At 46.5% G+C, this 16,979-nt stretch overlaps 1 protein-coding gene across 4 annotated transcripts in view; it reads left to right on the forward strand.

Moving 5' to 3' along the window:
• The window catches only part of FARP2 (FERM, ARH/RhoGEF and pleckstrin domain protein 2), an 80,542-nt gene that overhangs the window by 46,327 nt on the left and 17,236 nt on the right, over positions 1-16,979 (forward strand). For all 4 annotated transcript variants that reach the window (XM_068421028.1, XM_068421029.1, XM_068421030.1 and 1 more), the window contains exons 13-14: positions 9,670-9,848; positions 15,528-15,617. In XM_068421028.1, coding sequence (XP_068277129.1) covers positions 9,670-9,848; positions 15,528-15,617 — 269 coding nt within the window. The remainder of the gene's footprint in view (positions 1-9,669; positions 9,849-15,527; positions 15,618-16,979) is intronic.

A 16,979-nucleotide genomic window follows, 5' to 3' on the forward strand; every position in this document is an offset into this window, starting at 1 on the left:
TGGGAGTGACTAGGATCTTGGTCCTGTAGCTTAGAGCAGGATGTGTGGAGCCGCAGGTGGGGATGGGGTGGAGCTTTGACCTGGGCACGGAGCTGGTCAGCTGAAGGTTGTAGGTAGGAGTGTCACCAGGAACACTGATCCTTCACATCATCTCGCTCCTCTGTGCACCTGGCTTTGGGATGCTTGTGCAAAGACGATGCCGGTCAGCACCTACAAGCCGACGTCCCTCGCTGGGGTTGCACGCCGTGGTGGACTTGCAGGTTGTGCGAGAGTTCAGTGCTGCTGCCGGTGCCCCTGGCTCCTGCTAGTTATAGCTGTGCTCTTGGGAATTGGTAGCATAGAGCTGTCGTGGTTTCCTCCTGGGCTTTTCTCATTTTCAAAGCTTCGTGGCTTCTGAGGACATGGTTGCATGCTTAGCTCTGCTGCTCTATTTGTGGTTTCCCCTATAGGCACAAAAGAGGAGAAAATTTACTTCATAAGTAGGGGTTTAATTATAGCAAGAAAGCTGTGAGAAAAGGTTCTTCATCATTTCCTCCAGAGGGAGAAGTTCAGACTCACTTTCCAGTAGAGATGGAGAGAAAACCAGCCTGCCTCCATGGGAACGGGGCGGCTCGGCGCCTCGCAGTGAACTCGAGCACCGGTTGTGAGTTACTTTAGTGCCTTAGAGCCAGGCATCCTCTTCTCGCCCGCTGTCTCCTGAGGTGGCAGGAGAAGGTGAGCGAAGGAAAGGCTTTCCATTCTCTGTCCCTGTTGTTTGTCTTTGGGTAGCATAAGGGAATTGGTGAACTTTGGTGCGGTGTGGCTACGTCTCAAGTACCAGCGGTGCTGCTAAGCTCTCAGTGTTACTCCTTGCGGTTTGTTTTGCTTTCTTTTTACAGTGGTGACACTACTAAAACTTAGTTCCTGGTACTGATTTCTGTTTTTTTTTTCACCTGAGCACATGAGTTTTCTTTTTGAGAAGATGAGTAGTATACTGGCAGGTGTGGAATTGGTGCCAGCCACCTCACCGAGAGAGCTGGGACCCTTGCAAACCCCAAGCAGCGAAAGCTGCATGACATGAGAAAAAGGGGGATTACATAGGAAAAATCAGATTATCTCTGTTGAGTATCCCATGCGCGCTCACCTTGAGAAGGCAGCGTTGCATTGAGGAGCTGTGGTAGGAGCACATGAAAGCCTAGGTAGAAACCTTCACTTGTCCATGGCAAGTGAGTGGCTGTCCTCTCCTCCCCCTGCCACTGACCCTTCTGCAGGTACGTTCCTTCGTGTTTGCTTTGTGCCCCCGTCTGTGGTAGACTGGGAGGGACACACATAGGTACTGACATTCTAGTTGGCGTACAGGTTTTAGTGCCGTGGTTTTCCAGCACGGAGAACCACGGGTCCAGGGTTGTTGCCTGCTCCAGACTCTGCATCCACCAGCGGTTGCAGCAGCAGGTCAGTGAAGGGAGCACGCCGGAGCCATCGCTTCTGCTCCTCGGGGAAGCAGGGCTCCTGTCCAGCCTTCCGCTGCTCTGTCTTCCTGGTTTAGCAGATACCTGCAGCCGTAGAAGGTACTAGAGGCTTTTCAAAATGAGTTAGGCTGGTGGGTTGTGCTCCCTTGCGGTACTCAGCTTGCGCATCGCAGTGCAACTAAAAGATGCTACGAAATGCATCTTTTTATTTCTTTTAAATTACCCTTGAGTGGGTAATTTAATCTGCACCTGTAGTCCTGTATGCGTACCTACACTTAAATACATTTATTAAATGCAAAGCACTGCATCAGAACGTTTTTGAGCTTGTGTATGCGGTTAGTGGAGCTCTTGAATTTGCACAAAACACAGGTCATAGGATATTGTCTGACCTATCCACCACCCGATTAACCGTCGGTAAACTTTACTAGCCTGTGTTATCTATTGTGTGTAGACTTTGTAATTTTAAAGTACTCATTCATTATTAAAGTAATACGTGCTGTATATTTCCCAGGACGTATCATATCTTATCTTAGGATGGAATAGGGCGATATATTGATCTGCTCTCAACTTTCACTTTAATTTCCAGTGAATTTCAGAGTTGCTGGATAATACCAAGTATCGATCTCCTTTTTCTGATGTATATTTGTGTTGTGGTCGTACGTGATTTTGTTTAAGGGGTTTGGTTTTTTTTTTTTTGGTTGGTGGCTTGATTTTGGTTTGGTGTTGGTTTTGTTTTGGTGGTGGTAGTTTTTATTTAGTTGCAAATCTTGGTAAGATTTCATGGAGACACTAATAAAAGTCATGATAATTTTATGCTTTTTGGTGCAAACCTGTCGGTAAGTCATTCCCATTATTGTCATTTTGCAAAAAGTTCTAAGCCATAATTATCTGGTATTGATTGAATGAATGAGTATACAACACAATTTTCATTGTAGTCCTTTAGCTGTCATCATTACCTGTAGTTTTTAATAGATCTAACATCACACTTGTCACAAATGCTGTGTGTATATGTTTGGGGATACATATACACACTCTGTGTGAATATGGGGAGACCAGTTCCAAACATATCTCATAAAATCCACTTAATTTATGATCTGCTCGTGGGCTATCGGAGGATTAGCCTCCCGGGTGAGCTGTAGCTTTGCAGGTTTCAAATTTGGAGCACGGTTAATTGAACCTGGTTTGTGGGGAAGGTGTTGCTATAAATTTCCCAAAGTCACACTGTTCTGCTGTCGCTGGAACGCGCGGGGCTCTGGTGGCAGCCCCGCGGGCGGGGAGGGAGCACGAAACACCCGTGTATCGATACGGCCAGGGGTCCCCGGGCCTTGGGTAGTGACTCCCCCATTAAATAGGTGCTGCTCCTGTCAGGAAAGGATTACGTTAAGAAAACAAAGAGGGCTGGAATTTCTTAATTGATCTCTTGAACTTTTATCTTTTATACAGTCAATGTTTTCTTGAATTACATGTTGGGATTTTTAATATCTTTGTGTCTGTTCAGATTGCCGGTTATGAACCTACAGATTTGTACTAATTCATAATTTTAATTGTTTATGCAATAAAATAAGGAAAACTTTGATATAAATGACAACGTGGGCTTTTTAGCTTTATTTTTCATTACCCTTGTGTTTGAAATAGAATAAATATTTGTTCTCCTGGCCAAGGCATCTTAGAGTTTTATTCCCAGCTTTCTCCAGGCAGTTTGCCTCCTGCACACCTTTGTTGAAAGCAGAGCACAGCTGGGGCAACTATTGCTGGGAGGTTTTCAGATTACTGTTTTGTGCAGATACAAATGGGACTAAAAGTTCAGATTTCATTATAGAAATTACGTTTATTGGGGAGACATTTTAAACTGGGTGTGTCCTTTGAACTCTCTCCTGTATATTTGTTTTTATTGGAAGCCCATCCTTTATTGTAGACGTAGGGTACGGAGGCAGTTGTGTGTTTTCTAGGTTGAAAGTTCTCCTTCAGGAGTCTGACCAATGTGTGGGGAAATCCTCTTTTCCTGAATCACGTAAACATTTGCTTGAAAAAAAGTAGTACTTGCAGGAGTAAACTGAGCAGCTTTCTCAGCTAGTTTGAAGTGAGGATTTTTAAAAAATTATTCTCCTTGTTATGTTTGCTGAGTTATAAAACAAAACACCCACTGCAAGACACTTTGCTTTTCAGCAAGGAGGAATTATTGGGCGGGATTGACTCTGACTTCTCAGAGGGCATTTTAGAACGTAGTGTGTTAGATCACTTTATTACAGGGGCTGAATTTGATTAACTTTGCTTTGATTATTTTTGTTGCAAAGTTAAACCAATTTTACATAGACTTCAGGGAAATACGTACCTGACATAGATGATTTAGGTTGAAACCCTGATCGTTCCTTTGGTGATGCTGCAGAGGTTTGTGCAAAGCCGGAGTTGGAGCACGGGCACGTCAGAGCTGTCAGTGCAGCATCAAGAGATTTCTGTTCAACACTGACAGTATAAAACTGTGCCATTTGCAATCTGTAACAACAGATACATATTCTTTCTTGCCTTTGCAAGGCGGGCAGGTGGCAAAAGAAGGGCGGTCGTTTCAGATCCTGGATGTAACCGTAAAACCGGGACCGACGTTAGGGCTGTCCTGCGGTATCACATGTAGGTGTAACTGCACAGGTACATAGGGTTTCACTGGGGCACGTGCCAAGTGCTGTAAAGATGCTCCAATGTTTAATGTGATCTGGACCCATTTGAGGAGAAGTAAGAAAGAAATCTTTAAAGCCACTTAGATATTTTTTTCAGGCTCTTCGATAATTTTTGTTTTCAAGATTCTCTGTCTCCCAACTATCCCTCATTATTTTAAATGGAAGATTTGCAGGCGAAAAATGTATTAGTTGTGATATTTTGAGATAGGGAAGATTGGGAATGTTCCAGGATTTCAGCTGTGGTACATGAGCTTGCAGGACACTTTCACTCTGGAAATAACAACTTGGCCTGTGCCACGCAGTGGGTTCAGCAGGGCACTGGGCAGGAGCGGGCTCTGGGCGGGCTCCTGTCATCTTCTGGGCTTTAGTGTGAAAAGAAACTCATCTGTTTGAAGCAATAGTAGTAGTAATAATAATAATAAAGTTACATCTTTAAAGGGCATCACAAAGTGAACTGCAAGGGGCACTCCCTTCTGACGGAGTTGAGTTGCTAACATTTGAACCTCGCATAGCTTTCAGTACATCCAATAATGCTCTTTGTTACTGGGATACTGGTTTTTGTCTTTGCATTGTTTTAGGCATTCAAGCATAAAGCTGGTAGAACCAGTACTTGCATTTTATTTTTGTCAGGCTTTGCACTCCAACCTGGCTTTATGTGCGGAGATTGGATTTAGATGGAAGAACGGGAATAGCCTCTGAAAAATAACTGGAGAGTGATGCCAAAAGCTTATTATCTCATTATTAAGCTTGTTATCTCAGTGTAAACCAAATGAAGTCTGCTTCTATTCAAACTTTTAGTAAAAGCTAGTCCATATTAGTATAATAGCAAAATCTGTATTCTAAAAAACTGGCCTAGTCCCTAGTGGGAGCTTTCACCATTTAAAATGGTGTTAATGTGGGAGGAAAGCCGAGAGCTGTGAGCTGTGTGCTTCTCTCTCTCTCTGAAACAACAGATAAGTCAGTGACCTTGACAATGTAAGCTACGACAGATCCTAGATTGGATATTTCAGATCTGAAAATCAAACTCTTGGCTTTTCAGTTAGCGTCACCATGGCCGCAGTGATCTGTTTTAGTCCAGATTCTGCCTCGGACCTGGATCCACCTCCCTGTTCCTGCTGGAGCTGAACTTTTCCCATAGACCAGAATTTTTCCAAAAGAAAGGGAATTTTGCTGTGCACTTCTAAGGGTCTACAGTGCTGACAAGGGGGTGGCGGGAGAAAGGCAAAAGCTTTTTCTGTGTGGCAGCTAAGATGCTTCTGAAGGCACACGGAAAAATGAGATGCTGGGGTTTAGCATGCCAGTTTTCCAGAGGCACTTCTAAAATTAAAGCTGCAATTAAAACTCAGATACACAATTGTAAGTCTTTTTTTTTTTCTCCCTCATTTCCTTTTGTGGGAGTTCAAAGGCATGAAATATCCCCTCCTTTAACTGTTGTGTAAGTATGCTTCAATTTCGCTTGGTTTATATCCGGAAAAAAAAGTCTTAGCATGTATATGGATATCTTTTAGTAATTTATTAAAGGCATCACACAACTGATTTCAAACAGAAATTTAGAGGGTCCTGGTGGTTCAAAAGATAAAATTTAGTGTTGTGGTTAAGAAAGTAATCTAGCAGGTTGTCCTCCTTGTACTCAATTTTTCCTTTTTGCAGAAAATAGTTGCAATTTTTCACCTATCGGTTTCTTTTTACTCTCAAAGTTTGATGGGGAAAGTGGTTTCATCTCCCTAGCACGTCGCCTGCTGCCGTCCCTAATGTGGGACCAAAGCTGGTTTATGCTAATGTAGCAAATTACAAGTCAGACTTAAAACCTGGCTGCTGCGTGCTTTCTTCCTCGCTTTCTCTGGCATTGCTGATTGGCGTCGGGTGATGGTTTTCCAAAATTTGCCTTCACTACCAACGCCTCTGAAGTTTGCAGGGGGTAAAGAAGTGTATTCCCTGTGAAATGCCTGCCAGGTTAGAGAAGATCTCTACTGTATTTCTGTTAGCAAGGCAAATAAGAATGGATTTTGGCTATTGGACACTAAACAGGTGTGTTGAACAAAAAAAAAGCAAACAATTGTATGTTAACTGTAATGTCAGTGAGAGGGATGGGATTCGAGTGCTCGTGAAGAAAATGCAAGGTAAGGTCCTGGTTACAGCAGCTGGCTTAAAGGTTCTTCTGTAATCCCATAACGAACTCATGCCTGGTTTTGTGTGATATTCTAAACATACTTCTTCAAATTTGAGTATGAACGTTCACGTCTGCTTACACTGAAGATCCTCTCAGTAAAAAGGAGACTGGACAAATGTTTGTCTTAAGTCATAGTTTTATATATTAGAGGCTCTCTCATTTTCATACCTGGACAAAAGAAGAGGCAGCATAAACAATAATAAACCAGTCTGACAATATCACGCAGTAGCTGTGAAAGATAAGGCTAGCACCCTCCCTGACCTCCGTAGCTGTGTTGATGCAAACTACACTGCTTTTGCAATGTTTTACTGTTAGAATTAATTTGTTTTCAATTATATCCACGTTGGTCTTTTTATGAAACTGTGGGTTTGTTTGCTTAAGGATACATGGTTATAACTACATAGTGTAATTAAGGAGTATTAGTATTCTTAAAGATCTTTGAGTATGTGGAATATTACACCGAACCGACACATTTTTGACCTTGCATTGAGTTAAGTGCATTTGTGTGAGATGTGAAAGCGGACGTTTGTGGTGTACAGGACGCAGTCGTGTCTGCGAGGGTCTGGTGCCCATCGTTCAATACCCACGTCGTCGCATGGAAACCCTGACTCCTGCTTCCAGCGAGGCTTCCCACTTTGGGATCTTTGTGTTAGGACTTACATGCGGAGAACAAATTCCCACTTCACGCAGAGTGTTGGAACACGGAGCCACCCCTCGCAAAGAATAGTCCCTTTTGATGCACCTTCTGCTGCCGCTGCCTGCGGGGCAGGGAAGACCTCGATGCACCAGAGTTTGATGTCGGAGGAAATCGTTCACGCGTTTTGATCTTCGCACCGATATTTCTACCTCATTAGGAGTTTTCTACGTTGAACAGCTGCTGAAAGCGGCAACGGCTGCTCCGACCGCTGCGTGGATCCTGCCTTTACCATCCTTCCTTGGAGAATCGCTGTATGTCCCACCTGCTTGATCGGGGGCTCCCCCCGTGCTGCCCTGGTGGGGAAATGTTGTGGGATTACGAGGATGACAATCGCTTGTAACGTCATCAGCCGAGATACGCCGTCGTATTGAGTTTATAGCCAACATTTAAACAAACGTTGGCACACAAGCTGACCCGAGCTGCTCCGTGGCGTTTTATAGTCCTTCCTAAAAAAGACAGATTTCGGAAGTCACCTCGGAAAGTCCCTTTGCAGAGTTTGCCGTTCAAGTTGACAGCCTGTTACGAGTTGCAGCTCTAACAGCTCCTTCTGACTTCTTCATTGCTCCCATCCCAGGGAAATAAACAGGAGGTGACGGGGTGTCCTGCTGCAGCTATCGATGACGTGCAGGGGAAGGGCCCTCCTGCCCCGAAGCAGCGATGTGCGTCTGTGCTGCTGCATCGTGGGGCCACTTGTTGTTTCTCGAGGAGCTGAACGTGCCTCTCGCTTTCATAAATCGCTCTGGCTTTGGGTTCTTGCTGTCAGATACGAACGAGCAAGTGTTTAAAATGAATTTAAATGGCCAGCTTCTTCTGTTGGAGGTGATAAAAACTAGAACTAGCTTGACACGGGCAGGCGGGGGAGTTTGTGTGTAGCAAGTCGTATCCCTTTTGCTCCCCTCATATCTGAGCATTTGGTCCGTCCAGAAGCAATTCAAGTTACAAATTTTGGAACGTGTCGCTCCGTTGTGTTAAATTCCAAGAATTTAAAGCAGCTCCTCATCCATGTAAGCTTGTAGCTTCTTAGTTTTTAAGCTGTGGTTTCAGCGTCCCTGACACATAAAAGCAAACTTCCAATAAACTCCCGTCCCCGTAGAGGTGAAACGAATGCCGGACATCGCTGCTTTCCTGTGCTGCCATGAAAAGCGGTGGGAACGAAGAAGGCAGAAAACAGGAAAAAACATGCCTTTTTCTCAGGCAGAAACATGAAACCGCTCCAGAACGACTGTGCTTGACTAGTGTATTAATGGTTAACTCCGCCGCCTCGCCGATCTGAATCTCTTCCAGGTGACGGAGCGCAGCACTGTTTAGCTTCCTGCGTTTGTCCGTGTGAAAATACACGTGTTGGGCTCCGTTGTCCTGCTCCCGGGCACCTCGCTGTGCTTCTGCTTCCCAAGCCGGAGAGCGGCGGTGCCTCCAAAACCTCCCAGCTCCTCCTCACTTGGCACGTGTGCCAGAGTCTGTGTCGAGAGATACTGGATATCCACAGGGGCTGGGTTTTGTTTGGGGTTTTTTTTTTTTTTTAAAGCCTTTCGGGATGATTTTCAAGTAGTCTGGGAATGGCTGAGTTGGCGTTTTTTGGTTTCGCTGTCGATTTTTCTGTTTGCCTTCGGTCGGGTGGTTTAACCCTCACTCTCTGCTCGTAACGCACGAGCGGTGCTGGGGAGGGTTTATCATAGGGAAGAGCAGGAAAAAAAAAATAGGCGAGGTTAGGTGGGAATTTTGTGGGCGTAGTGTGAGTAATTGGAGTGTCTGTTGCCTTTGGTGGCAAAAAGCAGATGGTGAACAGTGGTTTTCACTGGGCACCCCCGAGGGGTGTCTGCGTGCTGCCTGCCAAAGAGGGGGGAGCAGCTGCTGTTCATGGGCTTAAGTTCACTGGGGTGGTGCCTTGTATGTCAGAGATCTCTAAAGGGTCCACAAATGGAGTAATAATATAAAAAAAATGATTGCAATTAATAATCTAAAGCAAAGCAATGCGTGTTACCCCTGCTTCAGACAGGTTTTGCTGTGCAAGAGGATTGTGTCCATCCAAGTAATGCTCAGTGCTGCAGAATGTTTTCCTTTGAGATCAGTAGATTATTCTGTTCGTACACTAAGAAGAGCCAGGAATGAAACCTCTGGCATGGCAATATGTTTTCCTCTCCCATTGGTACAATTTTGAAGACTCCCTGATTTCTGAATGTGATTTTAATGAGCTTTATCTTCTGGATTTTTTTTCTGGAGTGGAGAGCAGTGGAATGATTTGTCCTAGCTTTTCCCTGGGCTGAAAAGTAATTCTTATTTAAAAAGGAAAAATCAAAAGCTATGTTCTTGTTACTGCAGTATAATCCTATGTTGCAAACCCTGCTGCTACTCGACTAAATCCAGCAGGATTTGGGTACTTTTTCCTAGACACTGAACAATTTATCCTCTCCATTAAATGCAGTTATAAGGTGTCTGTCCCTACTGCGCTGCCGTGTAACGGCCAGGTTGCAGGGACCACTCTGTTCCCTTTGAGATACACACTGAAGTCTTTGGATGTAGATGCCTTTTTTCTTTTGTTTTTTTTTTTCTTTTGCCTTTTTTTTAATAATGTGAGATTGCACTTATGGTTTACAGTAACAGTGGGTGATGATCTTAGATGCACTATCTTGGAAACCATCTTCTCTCCTTTTCACCCCATCTTCGCGCTCTCTCCCCACCCAGGCCTCGCAGCGGACCACCCTCAGCTCTCTTCCCTCCCGCTGAAGAGCCCCCTGGGCCTGAACCCGATGTTTCAGGTGAACTTGAACGCAGCCAGCCAGGGTTCATCTCCTCTTCTGAGCCCTGTGCTCAGCGATGCTGGCGGCGCCAGGATAGAAGAGGATGACGAAATGAAACGTAAGGTAAGATAACGACACGACTGGGAACCTACGTAAGGAGAGAAGTGATGGTTTTAGGTGAGGAGCTGTGCTTGGTGGTTGATGAGTGTTAATTGCATTATATTTTGTGGTAGAACAGATTCATTTGGTGGTTAGTGTTGAGAACACCAGTGCTGAAGGTTTGGCCGGCTCTGTTTGTGTGGTTGTTGTGGTGGGAGTCCCCCTGCCCTCTTGGTGTAGGGGTCTTCTTGGTGTCTGCTGCTGGTGATCAGAGGACTGGAGCATCTCTCTTATGAGGAGAGGCTGAGGGAGCTGGGGCTGTTCAGCTGGAGAAGAGAAGACTGAGAGGGGATCTTATCAATGCTTACAGATACCTTAGGGGCGGGTGTCAAGGGGATGGGGCCAGACTCTTCTCAGTGATGCCCAGTGACAGGACAAGGGGCAACGGGCACAAACTGAAACATGGGAAGTTCCATCTGAATATGAGGAGGAACTTCTTTACTGTGAGGGTGCCAGAGCCCTGGCACAGGCTGCCCAGGGAGGGTGGGGAGTCTCCTTCTCTGGAGATATTCAAACCCACCTGGACACGGCCCTGTGCAACGTGCTCTGGGTGACCCTGCTTTGGCAGGGGTTGGACTAGGTGATCTCCAGAGGTCCCTTCCCACCCTTAACCATTCTGTGATTCTGTGCTGGGACCACAGCCCGCTGTTTTAGCAGGAACCGCTGCCGAGGGCCCCAGCGCGGTGCTCGAAATCTGCCTTTTATACCCCAGAATAGAAACAAGAGTTCAGAGTGGGCACTGGGAAAAGGTTCTTCACTTGAGGGGGTGGTCGGTCCCTGGAACCGGCTCCCCAGGGGAGTGGTCACGGCACCGAGCCTGTCAGAGCTCAAGGAGCATCTGGACGATGCTCTTAGTCATGTGGTTAATTTTATGTAGTTCTGCGAGGAGCAGGGCATTGGACTCGATGATCCTTATGGGGCCCTTCCAACTTGAGATATTCTAAAGGACATGGCTCCCTGAGATGAGCTGTTTGGGGGAAACAGGTGATACGTGTTTGATATAAACCAGTATCGGTGCACTTGGCACCTTTTGGACTGTACCTGTTATATTAGAATGTAAAAAAACCCCTTGTCTTTGTGCTGAGACTATTGAAAGGACACTCCAAAGCAGGGAATTGTTCCAGGTGCTTCTCGCCAGGGCGGTACCCTGAAAGGCTGTGGGGGAGGTGGCTGTCGATTCTGGAAATCAGTTACCTTTGGCTCATTCAGTAACGAAAAATTGTGTCCCGTGGTGACATTGAACATGGCCTTGTCTTTGCTGAATGGTGTTGTGTTTAACCCGTGTCAGCTCACTGGACTGTGCTGTCTGTGCAAAGTCCCGTGTGTCATTAATAAAAATGTGTTATAAAATAATGTCATTTACCTGTGTAGAGAGTAGCACAGAGCTCACTTTTGTTAATATATAAGGTGTGTTCTTCTTAGGTTCCTTACTTCACACGCAGTCTCACCAGGGTCTCCTTGGTCCATCTCACCATACTTGGTCCTCCAAGCCATTCTTTCTAACCGTGATAGGACCTTTAGAGTGGTCCTGAGGTGTCTCCTCTTTGCTGTAGAGGACCTGACCTCACCTTCAGCTTTCTCAGCAGCAGGCATCACTGGGCATCCTCTTACACCCCTGGCTGTATCACTGGAGCTGCCCTCTCCATGGATGACCCTTCTGTCTGGTGAGAGGTGGATAATGCTCTGGCCTTGCAGAAGCTTGAGGCTTGCTTTCTGAAAAGAGCGAGGCAGAAATACCTCTGACTTTTGTGGGTGCAACAAGTCTCAAAGCAGGAACAACTTTGGGTCTACAAGATGTGCTTATGTCTGGGTACTGATCCTTAGCCTAGGCTGCCTGCCTTGCCTTTCCTTCCTCCCTCCCTCCCTCCCCGCCTCTCTTTCCACCAACAAGCACTGGTTGCCTTACCTGTGAACCCCCAGCATCACCACAGAAAGCTGCAAGCTCGAGGGAGGTGCATGTTTGATGATGTGGGGCTTTCCTCACCCCCACGCAGAGCTCAGGATTCACCCGGGCTTTCTAGGGTAATCCTAATTACAAACTGTTCTTGTTCTGGAGGCCACTTCACCTTCAGTCCTTGAGACGTGAGCTTCAGCTCCTCGCTCTGGGCTTCAGCACCACTGAACAAAGCCTCTCTGCCCCAGAGCATCATCTCTGTCTGTATCCTCTTGCACACTGGAACGCTGCGGAGCCTTTCTGAAAGGTGAAGTAAGTGGTTGTAGTCCACAAATTCTGACCAAGGTCTCCCAGGAGCTTCTCCAGAGCCTTACGTACTCCGTGCAGCAAGGCTCCTCTGGTCTGTGTGGCAAAGCTGATGTCCTGCTTCCTACTGACATCAAAGTAGTGGCTTCGTGTGCCCTCACGGTCTGTCAAAGTGACAGACATGGCCAGATGTCAGCGTGTGACCCAGATTTTCTTTTTTCTCCCCCCTGCACCGTGTTGTCAGGCGTTCACAGCGGTTGCTGGCAATAACAACGGTCTGCAACCATGGAATCGTTGAGGTTGGAAGGGACCTCTTCACATCTGTTGTACAAGAAAAAATGTTGTCTGAAAATCTCTCTGCTAATAGAGCTCGGAGTTTAAGGGTACTGATGCCTCTGTAATTCCACCTGGTTAATCAGAGCACGTGTAAACTCTTCAGCAAACTCCGGCTCTTGCAGCGTGTGCTTTCCGCTCCGTGCTGCCGTGATGCTCCTGTTGCTGTGCTGAAACCTTGAGAAAGCTGAAGGGCTTTTGTTACTCTTTGAGTCTCTGTGGTTTTCTTTCATCTTACTGGCAGGTTTCTCCCCGTTTCCTTTCCTAATAGAGGTTGGTTGTAGCAACCCAGCGGAAAAGTGCGTAGAAGCTCGGCTTTTTTGGTGTGGGTTTTTTGGTGACTTCCCCCCACCCAGAGTTGTTTTTACCACTGCTGAAGCCTGGTCTTTGAAGTGAAAAGTGAAGCATTTTAGTGTGCATGGAATTATTATGTATTTGGCTTCTTATTGCCAGACTTGATAGTTTGGTGACATTGTGATCTAGGTGCAAGGCAGGTAGGAAAGTCTTTGTTAGTCTCATAGTCCTTTCTCTTTGGCCTTCATAAGTTCAGAGTAGAGCTCTTCACTCGACATGAGCTGGTGTTACTCCATCTAGTGAGTGTTTGAAGGTTTCCAGGTGGGATTGCAGATCCTTATTGCAGTCTAAAACTACCTGAAGGGAGGTTGTAGTGGAGTGGGAGTCGGCCTCTTCTCCCGGGCAACCAGCGATAGGACAAGAGGACACAGCCTCAAGCTTCGCCAGGGGAGGGTCAGGTTGGACATCAGGAAGAATTTCTTCTCAGCAAGGGTCATTAGCCATTGGAAGGGGCTGCCCAGAGAGGTGGTGGAGTCACCATCTCTGGAGGGGTTTAAGAAAAGCCTGGACATGGCACTTAGTGCCCTGGTCTAGTTGCCATGGTGGTGTCAGGGCAATGGTTGGACTCGATGATCCCAGAGGGCTCTTCCAGCCTGGTTGATTCTGTGATTCTGTGAAGGAAGAGAAGACGCTTGGGAAATGAAAAGCTAGCTCAAGCTAGCACGGTCAGCTGGAGAACGAAGTGGGAACGTGCAGAAGTGCTCAAAGGGGATGAAAAAAGGAACCCTGCAGGCTATGAAAAGTGCGAGGTTGTGGCACGGTGTGTTTTCGCACGTCTTCGCGCTCTGTAAGTTTTTAAGGAAGCAGCAATCCAGAAAAATATTTTTGAGAGTGGGGGAAAAGGCACTCGAGCGAGGATCAAAGCACAAGGTGTGAACTGGGGACAGGCAGGGTCCTTTCCAGAGCTCTCAAGAATACACTAGATGATACACATCGCTTGAGGGTAACTCTTTAAGCAACTGTTTTAAATGGGTATGAGATGGTGGCAGGTCCAGGCGAGCTGGGAGGCTGCCGGGGAGCCCCCAGAGCAGAGAGGTGATGCTGAGGAGAACGGATACACATGCGTGCAGTGATGCTGTGCAGAGCTCACAGCAGGTCATCTCTGCACGGCTACGGAGATGAGGCTCCCTGTGACCTCCTCTCGTCGCAGCCTGCGGTTGATCCCATAACCCAGCTTTGCTTTCCCTTGGGAAACTCTCTAGTTTTTCCATAGAAGTTCATCCTTTACGGGCGTTGTGCGCTGGAGTATCCTGTGCAGGGCCCAGGAGGAGGCATGGACAAAGCTGTGTTACACAGAAACGTAACCTGTTAGCAGTAATTCTCATGTCACATAAGAGACTACTGAGGTTATAGTCAAGCTAGCGTGTGTTGTTCCGTTGGTTTATAAACAGGGTGTTTAAGTGCTGCAGGAGGAAGCCGGTGAGATACAAGAGCTGCGTCGCCTCGGTCACCAAGGAGGTCAGAAAAATGATGTTGTATCCGTTGGGAAGAGGCTGAGGAGGATGCCCACTGAGGTTCAACAGCGTTTTGAGGGCTTATGAGGCTACAGTCATGTAAATAGCCCAAGGAAAAAGAAATACCTGATGCCAAGATGAGGTCAGTTAGGAGGATGGCTATGGAGTGAAGAGAAGTATGTCAAAGTGTGTGCTCTGGCACCCCTAGGGAGGAGGCTGCTGTGCGGGACTACGGTAACTAGCATGGAATAGCCTGAAAAGAGGCTAGGCAGTTTCTCAAAATTAATAATTTGGGGACACACACCTCCAGGGATTCTGCGTGGCTAAGGTGGGCTCAAGAGAGACATTACTGAGCAACCAGGGCAATGTCTCCTCCATGAGCAATATTGAGATGGAGGATTGAGAAGCACTGAGTAGCTGTGGTGCTGGTGCCTGGAGGGCATCTCAAAGCATCTCTCAAGTGAGAATTTTTTATGACCTTGGTACGTACAAAGAAAAGGAAGAAATAATTTTCGAAGCTGTGTTACCCTCAAGAGGGACAGAGATGGAGAAGGCCAGATTTTTACCTAACTCAAACAGGTTTGCTGTTGCCTTATTTTCACCGGGCAAGGATTTGGCACAAAACTGCGGCACAGCAGAGTGAGCTAAGGAGACCGAGCAGCATCTGGGCTTGAAATGCCATTAGTTCCTTGATATTACTTAAGTGATTTTTAATAACATGTGCTCTCAGGCTAACTCTGATCATGGTTCGTTGCAGCTGCAGAACATCTGTTTTCACCATTTCATTCCTTTGTGCTTCCATGTCCATTCTGTCTTCTCTTTTCTTTAAATAGCAGCCCTGGAGCAACCATGCAACCAACGACTGATGTCATTTGATTTTTGTGTTTTCTTAACGAATTACTATGATCTTCAAAGGATTTGGGTAAAAGCTGTGAGTGGAAATAGAATAGTTTTGGAAGAGAACTGTGGTGCGGATCTGCTGTACTCGGTTTGATTAGAGAAGTGTTCAAAACCTCGGAAATCTGGAATAACTGTTTCCATATTTTTGTAAAGTGCTCCCTTGATTTTGAAATGGAAGTTCATATAACTGACATTATTTTTAATAATCTTGAAGTATAAATAGCATTTCATAGGAAAGTCAGTATTCGAGGATACGGTACTGGAGACAGAGATGCCCGGTTAGGAATCAGCTGCTCCATTTGCACCCAGCAAGGGGAAATGTGTGTAAGGTTTGAGCTTGTGCTTAGGGATAAATAGAGCATTTATATTTTCATACCTGTTGATTACTGTGTGTTCTTTCAGCGCTATCCAGCTGACAAGGCATACTTCATAGCGAAGGAGATTCTTGCTACAGAACGGACGTATTTAAAGGACCTGGAAGTTATTACAGTGGTAAGGATTTTTAACTTTCTTCAATGCTTTTCCTTTGCTCAACAGATTTGTCATTGTGAATTTGGAAAAACTGGGAATTTTTTCCAGGTAACAGAAGAAGGAAGTCCTATGATAAGGCACAATCCATGAGCCATGTAGCTGTTACCCTCCTTATTCTGTAGGTCCTCATGTGGGAGAGCAGATATCTTCTCTGGACTTCTGTCGTTAGCTCCAATAGCTACATCACATGTCACTTTGGTGTCTTGGGCAAACTTTCGCTCTGAAAATTGTGAACAGGGACAGCCTAAAATGTTTTGCATTAAGCTTCAATGGTAGTCATTGCTGTCAGCTCTGCTTCCAATCTAGCCATCATCTCTGCAGTATTCCTTGGGAAGCTTTTCTCTCTGTACCTTCAGATCATGAGAGCAGGTGAAAATTGCAAAGGATCCATAGGGGTTTGAGGAGTTCTGTCTTTTTTCATTGCTGCTTTTTCTTTACGCTCCTTTTCTCCTCCTTTCACCCAGAATAGACAAGTGAGTCCTTGTTGGGAGGACAGCTTGAGTTTCCAAGTCTTTTTCTTTAAGAGCTTTTTGTTCATCTACTCCAGGTTTGACCACTGTGACTGTTGCATTTCTACAAGCTATCGTTTTAATTTCATCAAAGAGATGTTTGAGTCCCTTAATGTTTTCAGTTGAGGTGTTCTCTGCAAGCTCAGTGAGCACCATCTCACTCAAATTCCTCCTATAGGCTTCCCAGCACTTCTAAAAGATGGGGGAACATAGAGTCATAGAATGGTTTGGGTTGGAAGGGACCTTAAAGACCATCTAGTTCCAACCCTCCTGCCACAGGCAGGGACACCTTCCACTAGACCAGGTTGCTCCAAGCCCCATCCAACCTGGCCTTGAACACTGCCAGGGAGGGGGCAGCCACAGCTTCTCTGGGCAGCCTGGGCCAGGGTCTCACCACCCTCACAGCAAAGAATTTCTTCCTCATATCTCATCTAAATCTCCCCTCTTTCAGTTTAAAACCGTTCCCTCTCGTCCTGTCACTCCATGCCCTTGTAAAAAGCCCCCCTCTTGCTTTCCTGTAGCCCCTTCAGGCACTGGAAGGTGCTAGAAGGTCTCCCCGGAGCCTTCTCTTCTCCAGGCTGAACAGCCCCAGCTCTCTCAGCCTGTCTCCAGAGCAGAGGGGCTCCAGCCCTCTGAGCATCTCCGTGGCCTCCTCTGGACTCGCTCCAACAGCTCCGTGTCCTTCTTGTGTTGGGGGCCCCAGAGCTGGACGCAGCACTGCAGGGGGGGTCTCCCGAGAGCGGAGCAGAGGGGCAGAATCCCCTCCCTCGCCCTGCTGGCCACGCTGCTGGGGATGCAGCCCAGGACACGGTTG

The sequence above is a fragment of the Nyctibius grandis genome, chromosome 32, assembly GCF_013368605.1.
Source record: "Nyctibius grandis isolate bNycGra1 chromosome 32, bNycGra1.pri, whole genome shotgun sequence".
NCBI lineage: Eukaryota > Metazoa > Chordata > Aves > Nyctibiiformes > Nyctibiidae > Nyctibius > Nyctibius grandis.